This window comes from Hippoglossus hippoglossus, chromosome 5, assembly GCF_009819705.1.
Source record: "Hippoglossus hippoglossus isolate fHipHip1 chromosome 5, fHipHip1.pri, whole genome shotgun sequence".
Taxonomy (NCBI): domain Eukaryota; kingdom Metazoa; phylum Chordata; class Actinopteri; order Pleuronectiformes; family Pleuronectidae; genus Hippoglossus; species Hippoglossus hippoglossus.
The window spans coordinates 10397808-10414740 of record NC_047155.1 but is presented as its reverse complement, the minus strand read 5'-3'; the positions used below and the strand labels follow the sequence as shown (position 1 = coordinate 10414740).

General features: G+C 40.9%; 1 protein-coding gene across 1 annotated transcript; it reads right to left on the bottom strand.

The window, feature by feature from the left end:
* Positions 1-10411: 10411 nt before the first annotated feature.
* On the bottom strand, positions 10412-16208 carry alas1 (aminolevulinate, delta-, synthase 1). Its single transcript, XM_034585703.1, is given in 13 exon segments — positions 10412-10747; positions 10951-11065; positions 11067-11099; positions 11101-11115; positions 11263-11531; positions 12107-12271; positions 12386-12565; positions 12740-12924; positions 13442-13661; positions 13869-14015; positions 14117-14299; positions 14444-14655; positions 16043-16208. Coding segments are annotated over 12 exon segments (1881 nt in total). The 5' UTR covers positions 14652-14655; positions 16043-16208; the 3' UTR covers positions 10412-10586.
* Between the last annotated feature and the right edge of the window lie 725 nt (positions 16209-16933).

The window sequence follows — 16933 nt, the reverse complement described above, 5'->3', positions numbered from 1 at the left end:
ACTGTTTTCTAAAATGCTTTTGTGTTTTATATTCCAAGTAAATGTAAATAAATAAAAGTATTGTCTAAACGAACTTGGTTCCATGTTCATGTCATTTCCAGTGATTTACATTACCTAAAAATAACAATCACACCACAAAGTGGTGCTAAAGAACGAGAGCAGCGCTAATGTGAGCTAAGTAACTGCTAACAGCTAACAGCTAGCTACTAACCACCAACAACACAGTTCAGTTTACGCGCCGTGATCACGCGCCGAGCAGCTGACAGACTTCTTAAAGGGAACACTGCACCTTTAGCGTCCCTGGCGACAAACACAACACAGGTCATCACGCGTGGTGACATTAAAGTGCTGCACGGCCAATGAAGAGGTTAATTGATTGAAGTTCCTCGCGCGGACCATTTTCAAAGTGTAGTGACACACTTTCACCGCCAGATGTCAGGAGTTCACTGACGTAAGGCCCTTGGTTGGGAAAGTTCTAGTAACATAATGTAAAACTGACAGTGGCCTTTCTTTGCACTGTTTGCTTTGATTCTGTTACTGCACAGCAGGTTATTTAGCACACAGCCGCTATAAGTTCATCCTCTGCTGAAAGATTACATTCCAGCAATCCAGCATTCGCTAACAGTACTTAATAAAGTTAAATACGAGAAAGTCCAGAAACAAAAACTATTAGCTGCTGAGCCCCAATCAAATCTTCCACAAGACAGGACTTCAACATCAGTTAGTGGGACCCAAGCCTTTATCATGTCCTGCTGATATTCTGCTCTCATTGTGCACTTTGTCAATTTTTAAGTGGTATACTAATACTACACATTCAAACACATGATGTGTGGTATTTCAGATGTAACTCACTCAAGAAAATGATCAAATCTGTTTGCTTGTGCAACATAACCCTTTCTTTAACTAAATCCCCTGTGGGCCTTTTCCATTGTAGGGATGTTATGTCACATATCCAACAGTTCACACACCACAAATAGGTCAACCTCCTTTGCCCGCATTTGTGTAGTATGACAGACTGTGGGCTCACAGGTTGTTTTCATGTTATCGTCACACCAAGTCATGTCTGATTGTAGGATACATTTACAGGAACAAGCTGCATCTGCTAACAATCTAGAAGATACTTTCTACGTTTTAAAAAAAGTCCTTCAGGGTACTGAGGCCTTCAGCAGATGACATTTACAAAACCTACCGAACTTGTTTTGACCTGATGAGACGTACAAGTGTCAGACATTCTCAAACATATAATAATCATAATCGGTTTTGGCTTATTCAATACAATTGCCTCGAAGAAATAATATTATAATAATTAAAAATAAAGTTGTAACAGCCTCACACAGATAATTCAAAGCAAATAATTTTGACTAATGAATGTAAATAACTCATTTCCAGTAGATGATGAATGGAATGAGGAAGAGCAGGAGGAACGAGGAAGAGCAGGTCAATTAACTGGAACCTTGTCAACCACAATTTAATGATTCACATTCTGTGAATACACCCAGATGTCAGCTTGGCTCCATATCATGTTGTGGAGGAAAGCCAAATTAATTCAGATCAAAATATTTTGATGAAACACTGAGGTCCAGTGTCAACTATGCTACAAGACAAGGCCACGCGATGGGTCCTCAATCCCCCATCGCGGCCTTGTCTTGTAGCAGGACCCTGTGTCAACATCTTGTTTTAAAGGGCCAGTGTGTAGGATATAGGGCAGAAACTTAATATAATTCAATCAATACATGCTCCCTCAATGTTTCCTACCATTCCTACGCTGATGATACGTCTCAATTACTTTAAACAACTTTAGTTCAGTATACAATCTTGTCAGATGCAATGATGACATCAAGAAACAAAATGAAATTCTGATAGTATGGCCAGACATAGTAAGGCACAAGAAGACAAAATGGTGTGAAAACAAAGGTTGTCTTTATTACTGAGACTGAGGTAATGTTATTCACTGGTAGTTCTTCAAACAACAACTCATCTCACTTTGTAATAATCAGTGTGAAACCATGTGTGTCATATGAGTGTCTACTGATGACAGCATGTTGGTGATGAGGTGTGTGGGATAAAGTCTCACAAAACAGACTTTGACTCACACCCGTGGTGGTTTCTTGTGGAAAACTAGAGATCTGCCGGGTTTGACAGCTGCTTTGTAACCAACAATAGCCTCACATGTAATGGATAAGTTACGTAAGAGAAGAATTCCACAACATCCGTCTTCCTCGATTGCTCAAAGGCAGCTTCACCCATGTCAGCTCCTTTAGAGCCAGACAAATGCAGAGAGGGAATTTCACTCCATTGTTCCATAGTGTTAAGTTATGAGTGTTGCCTACAAGCACAACAATGTGATCTATTTTAGCTTCATTTTTCAGAGACAAAAGTGAAACAACTCAAGAATGAGGAAATTCAAAGACTCACAGACGCACTAAACTGCTCCGGATTAGGTACAGACCTGCTGTTGCAGTGTTGTCTGTCACAACACGGTTTACTTCAGTGCTTGTGCAACACAAAAGGAAATGAACTTAAAAATAAGGTATATACTGTAGGTACGTGTTCCCTACAGACTCACAGCACTCTTGTTCAGTGCATGACCTTCTCCAACTGTTTCCAGTGTCATAAACACAGTTTGCATTGTCTAAGTAAGGTAATAAAGTATTGTTTTTCTTTTTCAGTGCTCATGAAGTTCAAACAGAGCTTTTTGTCTGAAGGATGTGTGTAAATTGAAGCTGAGGATGACTCCAAAACGCATAATGTGAACAGGATTTGACATGAAACAATTTTTGAAATTCAAGAAAACTAGGAAGAATATGAGCCTCATTTGTTGTTTTAGTATTTTCTGCGGCCAGCTGTTCAGTGTTAAGTGGAAATTAGACAGGATCAACCCCTTTTCCATGAAACTTGGTGGAGGGATGCAGTATGGGTCAGGGAAGAACTCATTCAATTTAGTTGTGGATCTAGATAAGGGGCCCGACCCAGGCATTTTGTTTTCACTTTCTTTAACATTGTGAATTAGGTCGTTTTCAACCTTTTCATTGATTTATCAGAGAATAACTCATGGATCTTGATGAAGAAAATCTGGCATGTTTAGGGGACTGATATTTATGAGAATAAAAATCTGGATCTCGTGAATTTTAATGTGCTTTTGACTCTTCCTGTTTTAGTGATTCTGCTTTGTCGAAGTGAGAAGCAAAAACTAATCAATGACAAACAACCCCAAAATAGGATCTATTTTTGTCTCTAAAACACATGAGTTGCATCACAGTCATGCTGAATCTTTTCAGATTTAGTTAGCATAGTTAGCTTCTTGTGCAAAAAAATAATGTGAAATGTACAGAACTGAATTATGATTTGTACTTTGAAGTTAGTTTGAGCAGTTTCTCATTCCCACATCGAGAGCTGATGAAAGAAGTAAATACTGGCAGTGGAAACACTGAACTTGGCAATTAATGTGCAAAATAAGGGCGTCGCCTTACCAAGCAGGCATAGTTTCATGTCTGTTTTCCAGTAACAGATTCTTCTAACCTTTGTTAAGAATTCTGTGAAGGAATGACGGAAGCACAGTTGGCTACCTGGAGATCAAAGCAATTAAATAAAGTCATTCAATGATTCAACACACTGACCTGCGGCCTTGTTTGTTATGGGAGCAAAGGTTCAGCCTCTCCTGCCAATTACCCTTTTGCCTGCATGGCATGGAAACAAGTCACGGAGATGCAGTCATGATGCTGCTGATATTTGTGATGCCTTCTCACCCACAGCGTTATCACAGGACCAACACAGATAAATGTGGCCCTGAAGGGACATTTTGTGAAATCAAACTAAAACATTCATGATTATGCTATCCTCTTGTTTTGCTGGAGTGGCATTAGTTGCGTGACAGATTTGTTTAATGAACTGATGTTTTATCAGCAGGGCTTCTATGAAACACAGGAAGACCAGTGTGTTGCTTGGCCTGACCTTAACCAAGCCTCTGCTATGGTGTCACGGACATGCACGTACACTGTAAAACAATACTCCTGCTCTTTATGTCATTGAGAACACACAATCTAATACACAACATATCGTTTTACCACTTTACTGGCTGTGTGCAATAGGAGAAATGTCTTGACTCTCAGATTTCGCCCACTTTTGTAGGTAAAATGTCAAATTCCATAAACTTTTTCCAGTTATAAGTTCCAAAACTTTTTATGTGAATGAGTAAATACTATTGCCTTTTGTTCACCAAAATAAAACAGATGGGAATCGAACACCAGAAGTCTGAGGAGGAAGGTGTGGACTAAATCATGAAAAGTTACCAGCACTGTTGGACGGAGGTGGTGGCCTTTACCAGAGTTGCATTACTTTTACACATCCTTGTTCCTGGTGTGGCCTCAGACTGATGTGAAAAAAGTCTGACAACTACTACCGCCATTACAAATAATAACACAGACAGACTAATATACAATTTCACTTTGGCCAAACTCAAGGGTAAACATTAAAAAATGTCATTGACAAATAATAATAACAAATTACTTACTACTGGAAAATATGAAACTGAGAAGCAATAGAAGTTGGTTTTCTTTTCCTCAGGTTTGCTCTGTTTTGCCCTCATCTTTAACATGACCTTGTGTGTCTGTGGAGGTGTTTCTAAACCAGGATAGTGGACATGAAAGGCCACAGAGGGAGAGGAATGTCCAGCTGGATATTCTGGACACTGGCCCTCTATGTCCATGTCTTTGAGTGAGGAACGAGGCCAGCTTTAATCTCACACCCTTAAATCTCATGCTCTGGGACCGATTATCAAGCTACAAGGCTTTACACTTATTATGGAACTAATTGGTAAAAGTAAATTTTATGGCTCCGTGATTTCTGATATTTTCTATAATCGTTTTTTTAATAAGTTGCCATGCAAGTCAATATCTATGAATTATTCCCTTGGAAATTGGTGAAAATGACAATAAAAAAAATAATTCAGAAAATTGTATGGGTTCTTTCCGGACCCATACTGCATCCTTCCACCAAGTGTCATGGAAATCTGTCCAGTTGTTTTTGCATAATCTTGCTCACAAGCAAAAACAAAAAGAAATATTAACCAACGGACAGTGGTGATTACATTACATTACATTTCATTTAGCTGACGCTTTTATCCAAAGCGACTTACAATAAGTGCATTCAACCATGAGGGTACAAACCCAGAACAACAACATCCTAGGCTTAAGTAAAAAATAAACAAATACATTCCTCTTTGAATTAATGATGCCAGTTGTCAGTGAACTTTGAAGAAAGCCTCACTTAATTAGTGAAAGAGATACTTGTCATTCATTCCACAAACATCAGGGTTGGGTTCATTGAGCAGCCAGAATTCAGAGTTTCATTCCTCTGTGGTCCCATGCCAAAGAGGAAACTTCTGCTGCCATAAACAAAAAGATTTACAGTAAATGAAAAAGCTTGTCATCGTAGTTGTGTGTTGCTCACATACAGTCCATGGCTGCACCCAGTAAATACTGCATGTTGCACGCAGTTGGTATCAGTTGTTTGACGAGTAAGCAATGATCAAACAAGGCTATAAAGTGAGAATGTATTGTGTCGCTGTAACTTTTTAACTTGCTCTTATCATTACGTGCATCAAATTGGAGTTTCAGGAAAATTTGTCTTCCCCATTTCTTAAACAGGAAGTCTTAATTACAGCTCTCCGGGGGTTTTTCATTCTTTGCTGCAGTGCTGCAAGAACCAACATGTCTCTTGTGATCTTTTCTTTTTTCTCCGCAACAGATTGTAATTGTGCAACCATCAGTGCAATAACCGCTTGTCCTTGGTGCTCAATGTCAACACATTTACACATGCAAGGACAAATTATTGAGTGATTTCAGTTTTACTGCCATGTCGGTGACGGCTTGTAATAATATTTTCGTACACTGATGTCTCTTTGATGATGTATTTAGTTGATTATTTGATAATCAACTAATTTAACTTTAATGCAGTGGCTGAGGTTCTGATGCAACAGGAATAAATGAAGCTTAAACACATTTAATAGCCTACATCAGCGTATATTTAAATCATAATTGTGCGTGTCACCACAATCAAACTATTCATGGCTGCTCAGTGTGCAGCTTTGAATATGAATGGAGTTTGTGCTGTATACAGGCACCTTTTGGTACAATAACAATATTCTATAACTCATAAACTGTAAAGCACATCATTTGTGAACACATGCACAGTTGATCGTTGTGCAAAATGTTAATGTTAAGATTCAAATAGTTTTATGTGCTGTATGTACATGGTGAATTACAAACACAATCAGACTGCCTGGGCTTCCATAGTCTTTAATGCATTATAGAAACACAAGGTTACACAGCTTTTGTAACACTAGCACAGTCCTCGTGTATCCTTCTGGAGCATTTTCTACTATGCATATGACTGCACGCAATTTGTGCAGACACATGCCCTCCTCACCTTCCAAACTAGTCAGTCACATGGTAGCATTCCAGGAGGCCTCAAGGACCTGCACTTATCTGGACCCTGACGGCTGCACTGACGCAGATAAAGAGCGATGAGGTCAGTGCCAAAGAAAACTGAAGCACGAGACCGGATAGAATTACTATTCCTATTAAAATAAAACCTACATTGAGTAGTGTGGTGGCAGTTTCTGTTTAATAATCATACTCTATTGTATAATAATACACACATAACATTGTCTCTAGGAAAGTTCAACTAAAACACCTGCAGGTGGGCTCACCCCACACAGCCACCTAGTGTGACGTGTATAGAATGAGCACAGAGCATAGGAGAATCACTTCACTTATACAATCAGAAGCCCCTCCCCGCGAGGAGCCAAAAGGTATTCTTCAGCCTCTTGATGTCTGACCAGGTTGGGCAGAGTTCCTGTCTCAGATCTCCGTCTCAGCCCCCTGGTGTGCCTTTCTGGTGTGAGACAATCTGTCTCCGAGATCCCCTATCTAGATCTACAACATCATAAGACTCAAGTCCTGTATACAATGCAGAGTTCCCCTCACCCATCTCTATCAGACACACTAAGTAACCCCTGCAGTGAAGCATTTGCTAAGACACACATGTGAGGGCCATAAACACTTATAGTCCCCTCTGCAACTCTTGTAAGTCACAGAAACACATTTGTTATCTACTTCTTCTAAATACATATCTGTTCTTCTATTAAACATTACACAAATGCAAATCTGCCATTACAGTAGATAGCTATAGCAGTATATTAATTCAACAGTCATATCTATTTAGATAAAGCCATGGAAGTAATTTATTAAATCATTGAAAAGAAGAAATGATGTCAAGTTTACCCTCTGCATCACTGTCATTTTGTATTTTATGTCATATTTGTATTGTCTGCTTGTCCCTGTCAAACTCTCCTGCAGCTATTTTTAAGCTATCAAATGTAGAGCTAAGGTTACTAACCCCAATAAAGAAACGCCTCCCTCTACTTCTTTGAAAGCCACAGGGGGAACACAGAGGGATGAGACGCTAATGTTACATTTCAAACTAAATTCATTTTGAAAGATGACTCTGCAATCCTCATAAGGGATGAATTGTTTTCCAAACCCAGCTGCGACCAGGGCGACTCCCTGAAAAACCCGGAGGAATGTTTAAATCCTTGAGATGAAAAAAAATATTTTTTAATCAGATTCATTCGGCACCAGAGAACTACAAAGACACACAATGACAAGGACAGAGGCAGAGAATTCATACATTTTATATATTGTGTATTCATGATGTTTGTGTGTGTGTGCATCTGCTAAATGTACAGTGGAGCCTCGTTAGATGGCATCTGTTTGTCTCTGTGTAATGAGGAAGTGACCTTTCTAAGAGAGACTACAATCTTTCAATTAGTCGAGCTTCACGGTTAATTTCTCAGTAGCCAGGGGCTGTTTCCTTCTGCCTGCAACACAGGACAGTTGGTTCCTGGGGCCTAGTTTCTACTCTGCTGCAAATAAACAAAGACACTACAGCCACACTAGCTATCTCTCAGAAAAACGTGGATTCAGTTTTGGAACAGATCTAGAATAGCACTTCTTGTACCTCTACCAAGGCGCAACAATGCCCTTATGAAACCACATTTTAATTCACAAGATCCAGACTTTCATTTGGATCTGAGCCACATGCTCGTAAATATTAGTCCCCTAAATGTGCCTGATTTATTCAAGGACAATGTTGAAAAAACGTGAAAAATATAACAATCCTGGACCCGCCCCTTAGTCCGAACATCCTTTTCTCTACACTTCTTGTAATAGGTGTCTTTGCTGATTGAAGACTGAGAGCTAGTAGGATTACGAAGGATCCTCCCCACTGGAGCAAAGGACAATTCCTTGTAGGAGCTTTTCTAGTCTTGATGACGACTCAAATCGCTTGTTCAGTGTTTTTTGCCATTCATCTACAGTGCATCTATGTGCAGCACTTCATCATGCAGACACAGTCGACACAGCCGTCAGAGACAAATTGGGGTTTCAGCATGCAGACTGGGACTGGGATTGAACTGCTGACCTCCTGGTTAGTGGATGACCTGTTCTATGTCCTGAACCACAGCCCCCCCCTTGTAAAACACATTTAAAAAATATATATTTTGGGCATTTTTGACTTTATTGAAAGAACAGTAAGCGCGAAATGGGAGAGTAGGTAGGACACTCTCCCATGGGGTCGGGGAAAAAAATAAAGTTTAGCATCATTATCATTATTATTATAAATATTAAGTTCACTATTTCTATGTATGATTGTTTATTGCACAAACAAACAACTGTTTCATGGCGACTGTGAGTATGATTAAATGTGTTGAATCTTGTTTTTAAATGCTGGTATTATACATGTGGGTTTATTTTTATGTATCAATGTGTGAAGGAGGAGTGGTGTGAGTCACATAGTTGAGAGTATAAAAATAGCTGAGGAGTCAATTAACCAGATGATACTGAGATACTGCGTTAGTGCGACTCTACTGTACACAGTCACACTGCTGTATTTCAAAATTACAACTGTGACACGAGTGAATCTGAATATTTATACAAATTACACACTGCAGCGTTACTGTTGAACCAGAGAGTAGAGGTCTTCAGTGTTGAATTTTGCCTTGTTTTGTTGGCATGTTCCTCTAAAATGAAACATGTTGTGTAGTAGTTTGGTGTATAAATAAAATCATTATTTTAAAATTCTACAATGTAGGGAAACAGGTGAAGCATCATCTTTTTTTTGTTCTTTCACTACGATATAAATCCCCGTAAATGTTGTGATGTTATAGGCAGGTCACGCATTAGAAGAGTCATCTGAAAAGCAGAAGTCACCTCATTTACACACAGCATTTGCAAGTATTAGTCTCACTTCCATTTTCACAGTAGTTCTGAGGCAACTGTGGCTTTTTTTACGACACCTGATCTGAATTATGCAAACTCTCGGTACTCGTGTGTGATCTGAATGAATAAGAGCTGATAAGAGCGAGAGACAAACAATCACAGTTTGTCCGTGTGGTGGGGGACGATGAGGCTGGTGTGGTTTCATGTCCAAACACACTGTTGATGGCGAACATGAGCCTTCTGAGTCGCTGTGAGGATTATGTGGATCTGGAGGACGTGTGCTTGCTTGGCTCTGACCAGTGGAGCCTTTTATATTGTGGATCTGCGTCATATTAAGTGTCATAGCTGCATTTATGTCACTTCTATCTGAATTTAAAGGACAGTGGGTTAGTAGGTCTCCCTCACTCACAAAAAAAACATTTTAACCTGTCTGTTCTGGATTTATATTGTGTTGTGTTTCGGAGATTATAAAGCATATATCTAAGAAAAAGGATTACAACTATATGTCGGTCGGTCCCATTCAAACCTAACTTTGGTGTGCAGTCATATGCAAGCCTAATACATTTCATTACAATTCCTGAATGTGTATCAGAACTTTTCCAAATGGATCCATTGCCAATTTGCTACAAATGACCAAAACATTTTTTATCAGTAGCAAACAATCTTTTTAAATGTCTCAAAAGCACAAGTAGGCCAGTGGATCAAAAATATTTGGGTTACCAACTCAGACAGCGACGCAAAGATTTTGTCTGTGCGGAATCAGACAAATTGTTTTGACCTATTTTTGTCGCTTCCAATTTTTTTTCTCCGGTAAGTGGTCAATCTGTCAGCACAGTAACTTTGTCTACCTTGTTGTGATATGTTCATAACATCATTAACCCAGTAGAGAAGATAATTACATCAATTATCTTCAATCATCTGAACTCATTTTATAATTAGCCTCAGCTATGTTACCTTCCACCATTAGAAATACATGTCACTAACATCAACCGGTGGTAGGCATTAAGAACTTAGGCGGTAGAAGATACAAGGGATATTCACCATCTCGTCCTATATTCTTTTCATGGTTCCTCATCAACTCTGCTAGGTTACATTTGCTTTTTAAAACGTGAGAAAAAAAAAAAAAACACCACAGATTTTTTTATTCTCATATTTTATTTGGGGTATATAGAACATCTGAACATAGAATATTTTAAATAATATGTGTAGGAGGACATCCCAAAGATAATTAATACATTCTATGACAGTGACAGAGGAATGAGTATTGTGTGTATATGTGCCGTCTCGAGCCAGCGGTGGCGAGCATGGTTACCCACAGGCTGAGATAGGGTGGCTGAGGCCACTGAAGTAAGACTTTTCTCGCTCGCTCATCACCTCAAAGTGCAGCGGCTGCTGACAGAAGGTGCACTCTGCCGAGGAGTGGGGCTTCAGCTGCAGACCCGCCTCCTTCCATGTGTGCACCAGCCTCTCTGAGGAGGGGAGACAGAGAAGAAGGGAGGTTAATTTAACATCATCAAGATAAAGCTACAGACAACTACAGTTACTGCTATTAAAAAGGTGCACTGTTTAAACAGGACCATAACTAAAAAGCAAACTTTATGCCATTGTAAATTAACACGTGGTTACATTTCTGAGTGTGTTTGATATTAACAAGATTAAAACACCATCTTACCAACAAAGTATTTCATCATCTCAGGAGTGTGGTGAGGTGTTGGTGCGATACGCAAGAGCTCGTCTCCCCTGGCAACGGTGGGATAGTTGATGGCCTGCACGTAGATGTTGTGACGGACTCATCATGATGTCACACACTTCAGTATTTTGTCTCTGCGTCTGACACCTGAAAATTACAATGAAACAAATAGAGTAATGAGGCTGGAGGCATTTTGAAGACACACAAATTAAATCTTCATAATTTTGTTAAATTGAAATGTGGCTCTGTCTACAAGCTCAGTTCAGTTGGGCCCTAGATTTACTAAAGACTTACCCGGACGGGGATGATGTGGCTGGGACAGTGCACCACGGGCAGCCCCGAGTCCATCAGCATCTGTCTGAGCAGCTTGACGTTGCGCTGGTGTTTGCGTCTCAGAGTGCGACCCTCTTCCCCTTTGAGGACCTGGATGGACTGCCGGGCTCCCGCCAACAGCATCGGAGGCAGTGAGGTGGTGAAGATGAAACCAGCGGCGTACGAACGCACCATGTCAACCAGGGTGGAAGTACTTGCGATGTACCCGCCTACACAGCCGAAAGCCTTGCCTGGAAGAGGACAGGACATAAAAAGGTGGTTATCATTTCATTTGATTGATGGAACAGAACCACAAAACATGGGTTTCTATCCCTCAAACTATGCTTCTTGAAGAGGTCACTGTAGTGGTCCTTGTCAAAATCTCCCACTCTGATCCTACACACCAGATCTGTGAAATGGATGCTGCAGAAGTACAAGAGCTGTGGAGCTCTCAGTCAGAAATAATTGTCCCCTCAGCTTGAAAGACACACAGCGACAGCGGGTAATTCAATAAGTGAACAACAAAAGCCCACAGTCTCCTAGCAACAACAGAGCTGCTCCAGCTTCTTTAAGCCCTCTGGCATAATGGGTGACACAGCGGAAGCTGTTACAGTGTCGGAACAAACTCGAGAACCATCTACTGGATTTCTGAGAGCATTTTCTTTGGTTAATAGAAATATATGAATATAGAACACTTTAAAAAAAACATAGATTTGTGCACGTTCAAAACTAGTAATGGTTCTGTAACATTTTAGTTCGGCTTGACACTCTCACAGATTCATAGATAACCATGAGTTATCTAATTGAGTAGAGATTAAATGCTGACCTAGTGTCCCTGAGACGATATCCATCTTGTGCATGACACCATCTCTGTCTCCGATGCCCCCGCCCCTGGCGCCATACAGGCCCACAGCGTGAACCTCGTCTACGAACGTGATAGCACCAAACTCGTGGGCCACGTCGCACATCTCCTCCAGCGGACACACAGCGCCTGTTTTACAAAAAGAGGGTTAAAGAGAAAAGTTATAAAAAAGTAAATCCCCATCTCTTACATTCATCAACAAACAGGTTTCGTTGACAAAATGGATAAACATCTGACACTCACCATCCATGGAGTGGACGGTCTCAAAGGCCACGATCTTCGGTTTGGTGGGATCTCCCTTCTGCAGCATCTTTCGCAGATCGGCCACATCGTTGTGGCGGAAAATAAATTTCTTAGCACCGCTGTTCTTGATTCCCATGATCATTGAGGCATGGTTGCCTGCGTCAGAGTAGATCTCACAACCTAAAATAGGTCAAAGTAGAGAGAGCTGGTGAGAATGGGAAATGTTTTTTAAAAGGGTTTGCATTAATGTGACCATTTCAATCATAGAGGACAACCGTTATTGAGTGGCGGCGGTAAATATTTAGGGAAATGTCCGCTTTATTGTACAGCAAACACTTGGTAATATTTATATACCAGGCAACATCTTGGCGAGGGTGAAGAGGGTAGAGTCATTGGCCACAAAGCAGGAGGTGAAGAGCAGCGCAGCGTCCTTCTTGTGGAGGTCGGCCAGTTCTTGTTCCAGCTCCACGTGGAATTTACTGGTCCCAGAAATGTTCCTGGTGCCTCCGGCCCCCGACCCATGTTTTCGTAAAGTTTCCCTGGAAAAAGGAGGACCAAACAATGTTTTTGACCTTCTTTTCTGAGGCATCACTGGGAAAATGGTTCACACATTAAAGTCAGATGTAGATTTGCGATAAGGGTACCTGGTGGAAAAGTTTAGATAAAAAAAACAAAAAGGAGATGCTGAGTAATTGACACCATGATTAAAGAAAAGGAGTCACTGCTGCACAGGGAATACGATCTGAGCAAGCTCAAACAAGCGGTGAGAAAAACAAAACACCTTCACTGGGGGCCTTTGGGGTTTAGATGTGAACTATGGCCAAGTAACATTCTAAACCCCACAAACAACAGACTGGGTGTCAGGTTGTATTCAATTATTAGTTGTTGGGTCTCTTTTATCAGGTTCTTTCCACCTGCACTCTCAGTGGGACAAAAGGTATAAAAGCAACAGGTTTTTCCATTACATGTCAACCCATCTGAACCCAAGGGACTGCTTCAAGTGCATTTTCCCCTGCATCACAAACACAAACAACCCCCCCCATCCCAAATACTCACATGATTGACTGCACGACCCGGGGGTGTCGACTCATGCCCAGGTAGTCGTTGCTGCACCACACAGACACCTCCCTCTTTTCCACTAGAGAGCCAGTGAAGTTGTCGGCCATGGGGAACTCGCTGGCCAGACGATTCACGGTCTTAAACACGCGATATGTGTGGTCACTCTTCTTCTCCTCGATCTTCTTCTCGAAAAATTCATCATAATGGAAGGGGGACACTGTGAGAACCGGAAACAAAAGTTTGGTTGATGTGTCTCAACACGGCTTGCATTTCAACGGGTGAAGAAATTGCTAACAGCTGTGGCAAGTATGACCACAGTCAGTGGGTTTGTTAAATAAACCTCCCTGCCTGTCAAACTGGTATGGCAGGTCTGTGTCAATACCTTTCCATTATAATATTGTAAAACAATCTAAATAGAACTTACGACTTCCTGGCAAGTTGTCCTGCAGCAAGTGGGAAACCCTTTTAGGTCTCTGTTTCAAGAGGGTCTTCATTAGGTCAATCTGCTCCCCTCCACTGCCCTGAATGCTGCTGGCCAAGGACGGCTTCTTCAGCTGGGAAGGGGAAACCTCTGGAAATGGCAAAGAGAGGAAAAAAACGAATAGCATTGAATACTGGGGAAAATACTGGGGAAAAAACGAAATAGTCTAATCAATTCCAAACAACTCTTACCTTTCTGGACAGTGCGGACTTCCTGAACATCCTCTTGGAACTCCATGCCGACCTGGCGGACCACACTGCTGTTCTTCTGGCCCATCTCAGCAGCCAGGAAAGGGCATTTGGAGGCCACAGCCTGGCCTTGGGGGGGCATAGGGTGACCAGCAGGCCGGCTGGGCTCCACTTCTTGTTTGGGGCCTGCAAATTGACAAAGGGAAGTTAAGACCTCAGGTTTATCTAAACTTACAACCTAATAACAATATAATAGCCAGCAATCGTTTATTAACTGGATTGTTCACTACTTCACATATAATGTAACTGCATTGTAATAATGCAACATACCTCCAACAGCAGACATGGTGTCCTCAGTCCTGTGGTTGGAGGAGGATGAGCAGAGGGCCCGTACCATCGCCGGAGCCATAGGCTTTGAGGCCAGCTCCATCATGATGGGGCATCGCTGGGCATACACCACCAGAGATTTCTTGGACTGCTGGAGAAAGGCCTGGGGCACACGAGCCAAGAACGGACAGCGACGCACAATGACATCCATAGTCGTGATGATTGTCCAGAGATCTGAATGAGATAGTATTAAGATTAACAAAAGTAGTAAAAAAAATATTTTCTTAAAGTCCAACAAAGTATATTTACAGATTTTTTTTTTCCTAATATGAAACTTATTATCACATGTGATAAAGAAAAGCAGCTTGCAGTTGAGAAATTTGATCTCAAATGAAGGACGGGGAAATAAAACAATATCAATAATTATAAGAATAGAAAAGAATTTTCCTCAAAAGCAAAACAACCAAAGTCAAATACAAACTGTATATTGCTTGTGCATTGGAAAGGCACGGTGAGGTGTCATCACACAGGAATGATCCCGCTCGGATTTGTGAAATGTTATTTGAAGTATTATTTTAATTCCTGCTAATACAGAAATGTCAAAAACCTCAACCTTCACTCAGGAGCAAAAATCTGTTTTTAAATGCAGAAGAAATTAAGACATTGTTGGCGGTAATTAACGATATCGACTGATATGAGAACTTTTATTTTGAGATAAATTACAGGAATGTCGTGCAACCTATTGATAATAAATCATGATTAATGCATTTTCTGAATAGTTCTATGGCTTAGTGAGTATCAAGTTTCGGCCACGTAACCATTACCAGATGAAAAAGTGTGTGATCATTACAGTGTAACAAGCAAGTAAGGGCTTGAGTTTGATTGCGTAAAAAGGGAAACTTTGGAAGCTTACGTATGACCCTGTTATACCCCTTCCCCCAGTTGGAGCCAGGTCCACACATTCCTCGACAGAGGAATCACTCGCGTACTTTTTCCCAATCTCAAGTTATGGGGAAGTGTTCGAGGACAAGTTAAAAAAAACAACAACAACACGTAGACACAATGGTAACCAGTTTAACTCCTTTAAACAAGAGCCAATAAGATGACCAGACAGCTCGAGACTCCTATTAATCATATTTACCGATTTCCTTCCACTAACTCGACCCATGTGTTCCCCTGGAAACTGTGTCCTTATGCAATGCTCATGATCAAAAGGTGTAATTCCCATCCTCACAACAACAACAGAGGCATTGAGAGCAGATCAGTCGCTGTGGTTATAAAAAGCTGAGAAATATCAGTCACGTTCACCAGCGACTTGGCTCTGACGCACAGTTACGCACAAGGAGAGCAGGAGTCACGATTCGTGTGTTTTACCAACGTAGACAGGCATTTAAAATATAAACATTACACGTTGCGGTTAAATCGTTTTTACGGAGACTCTGGTGGAAGATGAGCCCGAAGCTTAGCCCGAAGCTTAGCCCGTCTCCTCCGGCTTCACCTTAGCTCGTCTTCTTCGGGCTTCACCTTAGCTAGGCTGCTAGCATTAGCTCCGGAAGCTACAACCAGAAGTGGAGATGAAGCGGTGGTTAAGAGGGAACTTACCCGTTAGAGGATACAATCTTCACAGGGCTGCTTATCGGTCGTGTAGCGGCGAAGGGAGCAGCAGCCGATCGGAGGTGTTATAACCACAGACTCGGGTGTGGTGGGCGTGAAGAGCCGGGGCAGCAGTGTCGTTATCCTGCACTGAGGACGAACGAAGGGGACGAGGACGCGCCTGCGCTTATAAGAGCTGGGTTACCAAACCCGAGTCTCGCGAGATTCCCGTTCGCGTGAGTCACAGGCCCATGTGCGGTTGGGGGGGGGGACCGGTCATTCCAGTTCAGTTAAAATTAAAGGTCAATTCAGTTCAGGTGAATTATTAAACATTTTAATAAACAAATTACAATTACACAACACATACGAAAGAACATGAATAAGTCACTTCTTAAAACCTGTTTTTATACACTTGCTTTTATGTGATGTCTTTTTATTGTATTATTTTCACCTTTTATTTTTACTTGTTTATTTATAATGCTTGTATGTGTTCAAGTTTTCATAGCTCTATATTTATTCATTTAAATTGGACACCACTCCTTTCAGACCACCTAAACGTGGTTGCCTGGCCTCCTTGTCACATTGCATCCTGCTGATTGTTATTTGTCTTATATTTACATTTCTTGCTTTGCTGTCAAAGCACTTGGTTAACTCAGTTTTTTTGAAGTGCTATATAAATACAGGTTATTTTCATTATTATAATAATGAATATAAATCTTCATGCTTTCATTGTTAACGCTTTGAAAAACGTCTTTATATTTTAAAACAGTACAAGCTGCTGCAGACTTCCCTGTTTTTTTGAAACAGGGTGATAATTGGAATAAATGTATCGTTTGACTCTTTGCTGAAGGTTGTAAATCGTGGTTTTTAGACATTCTTTATTAATAATTGTAATAATTA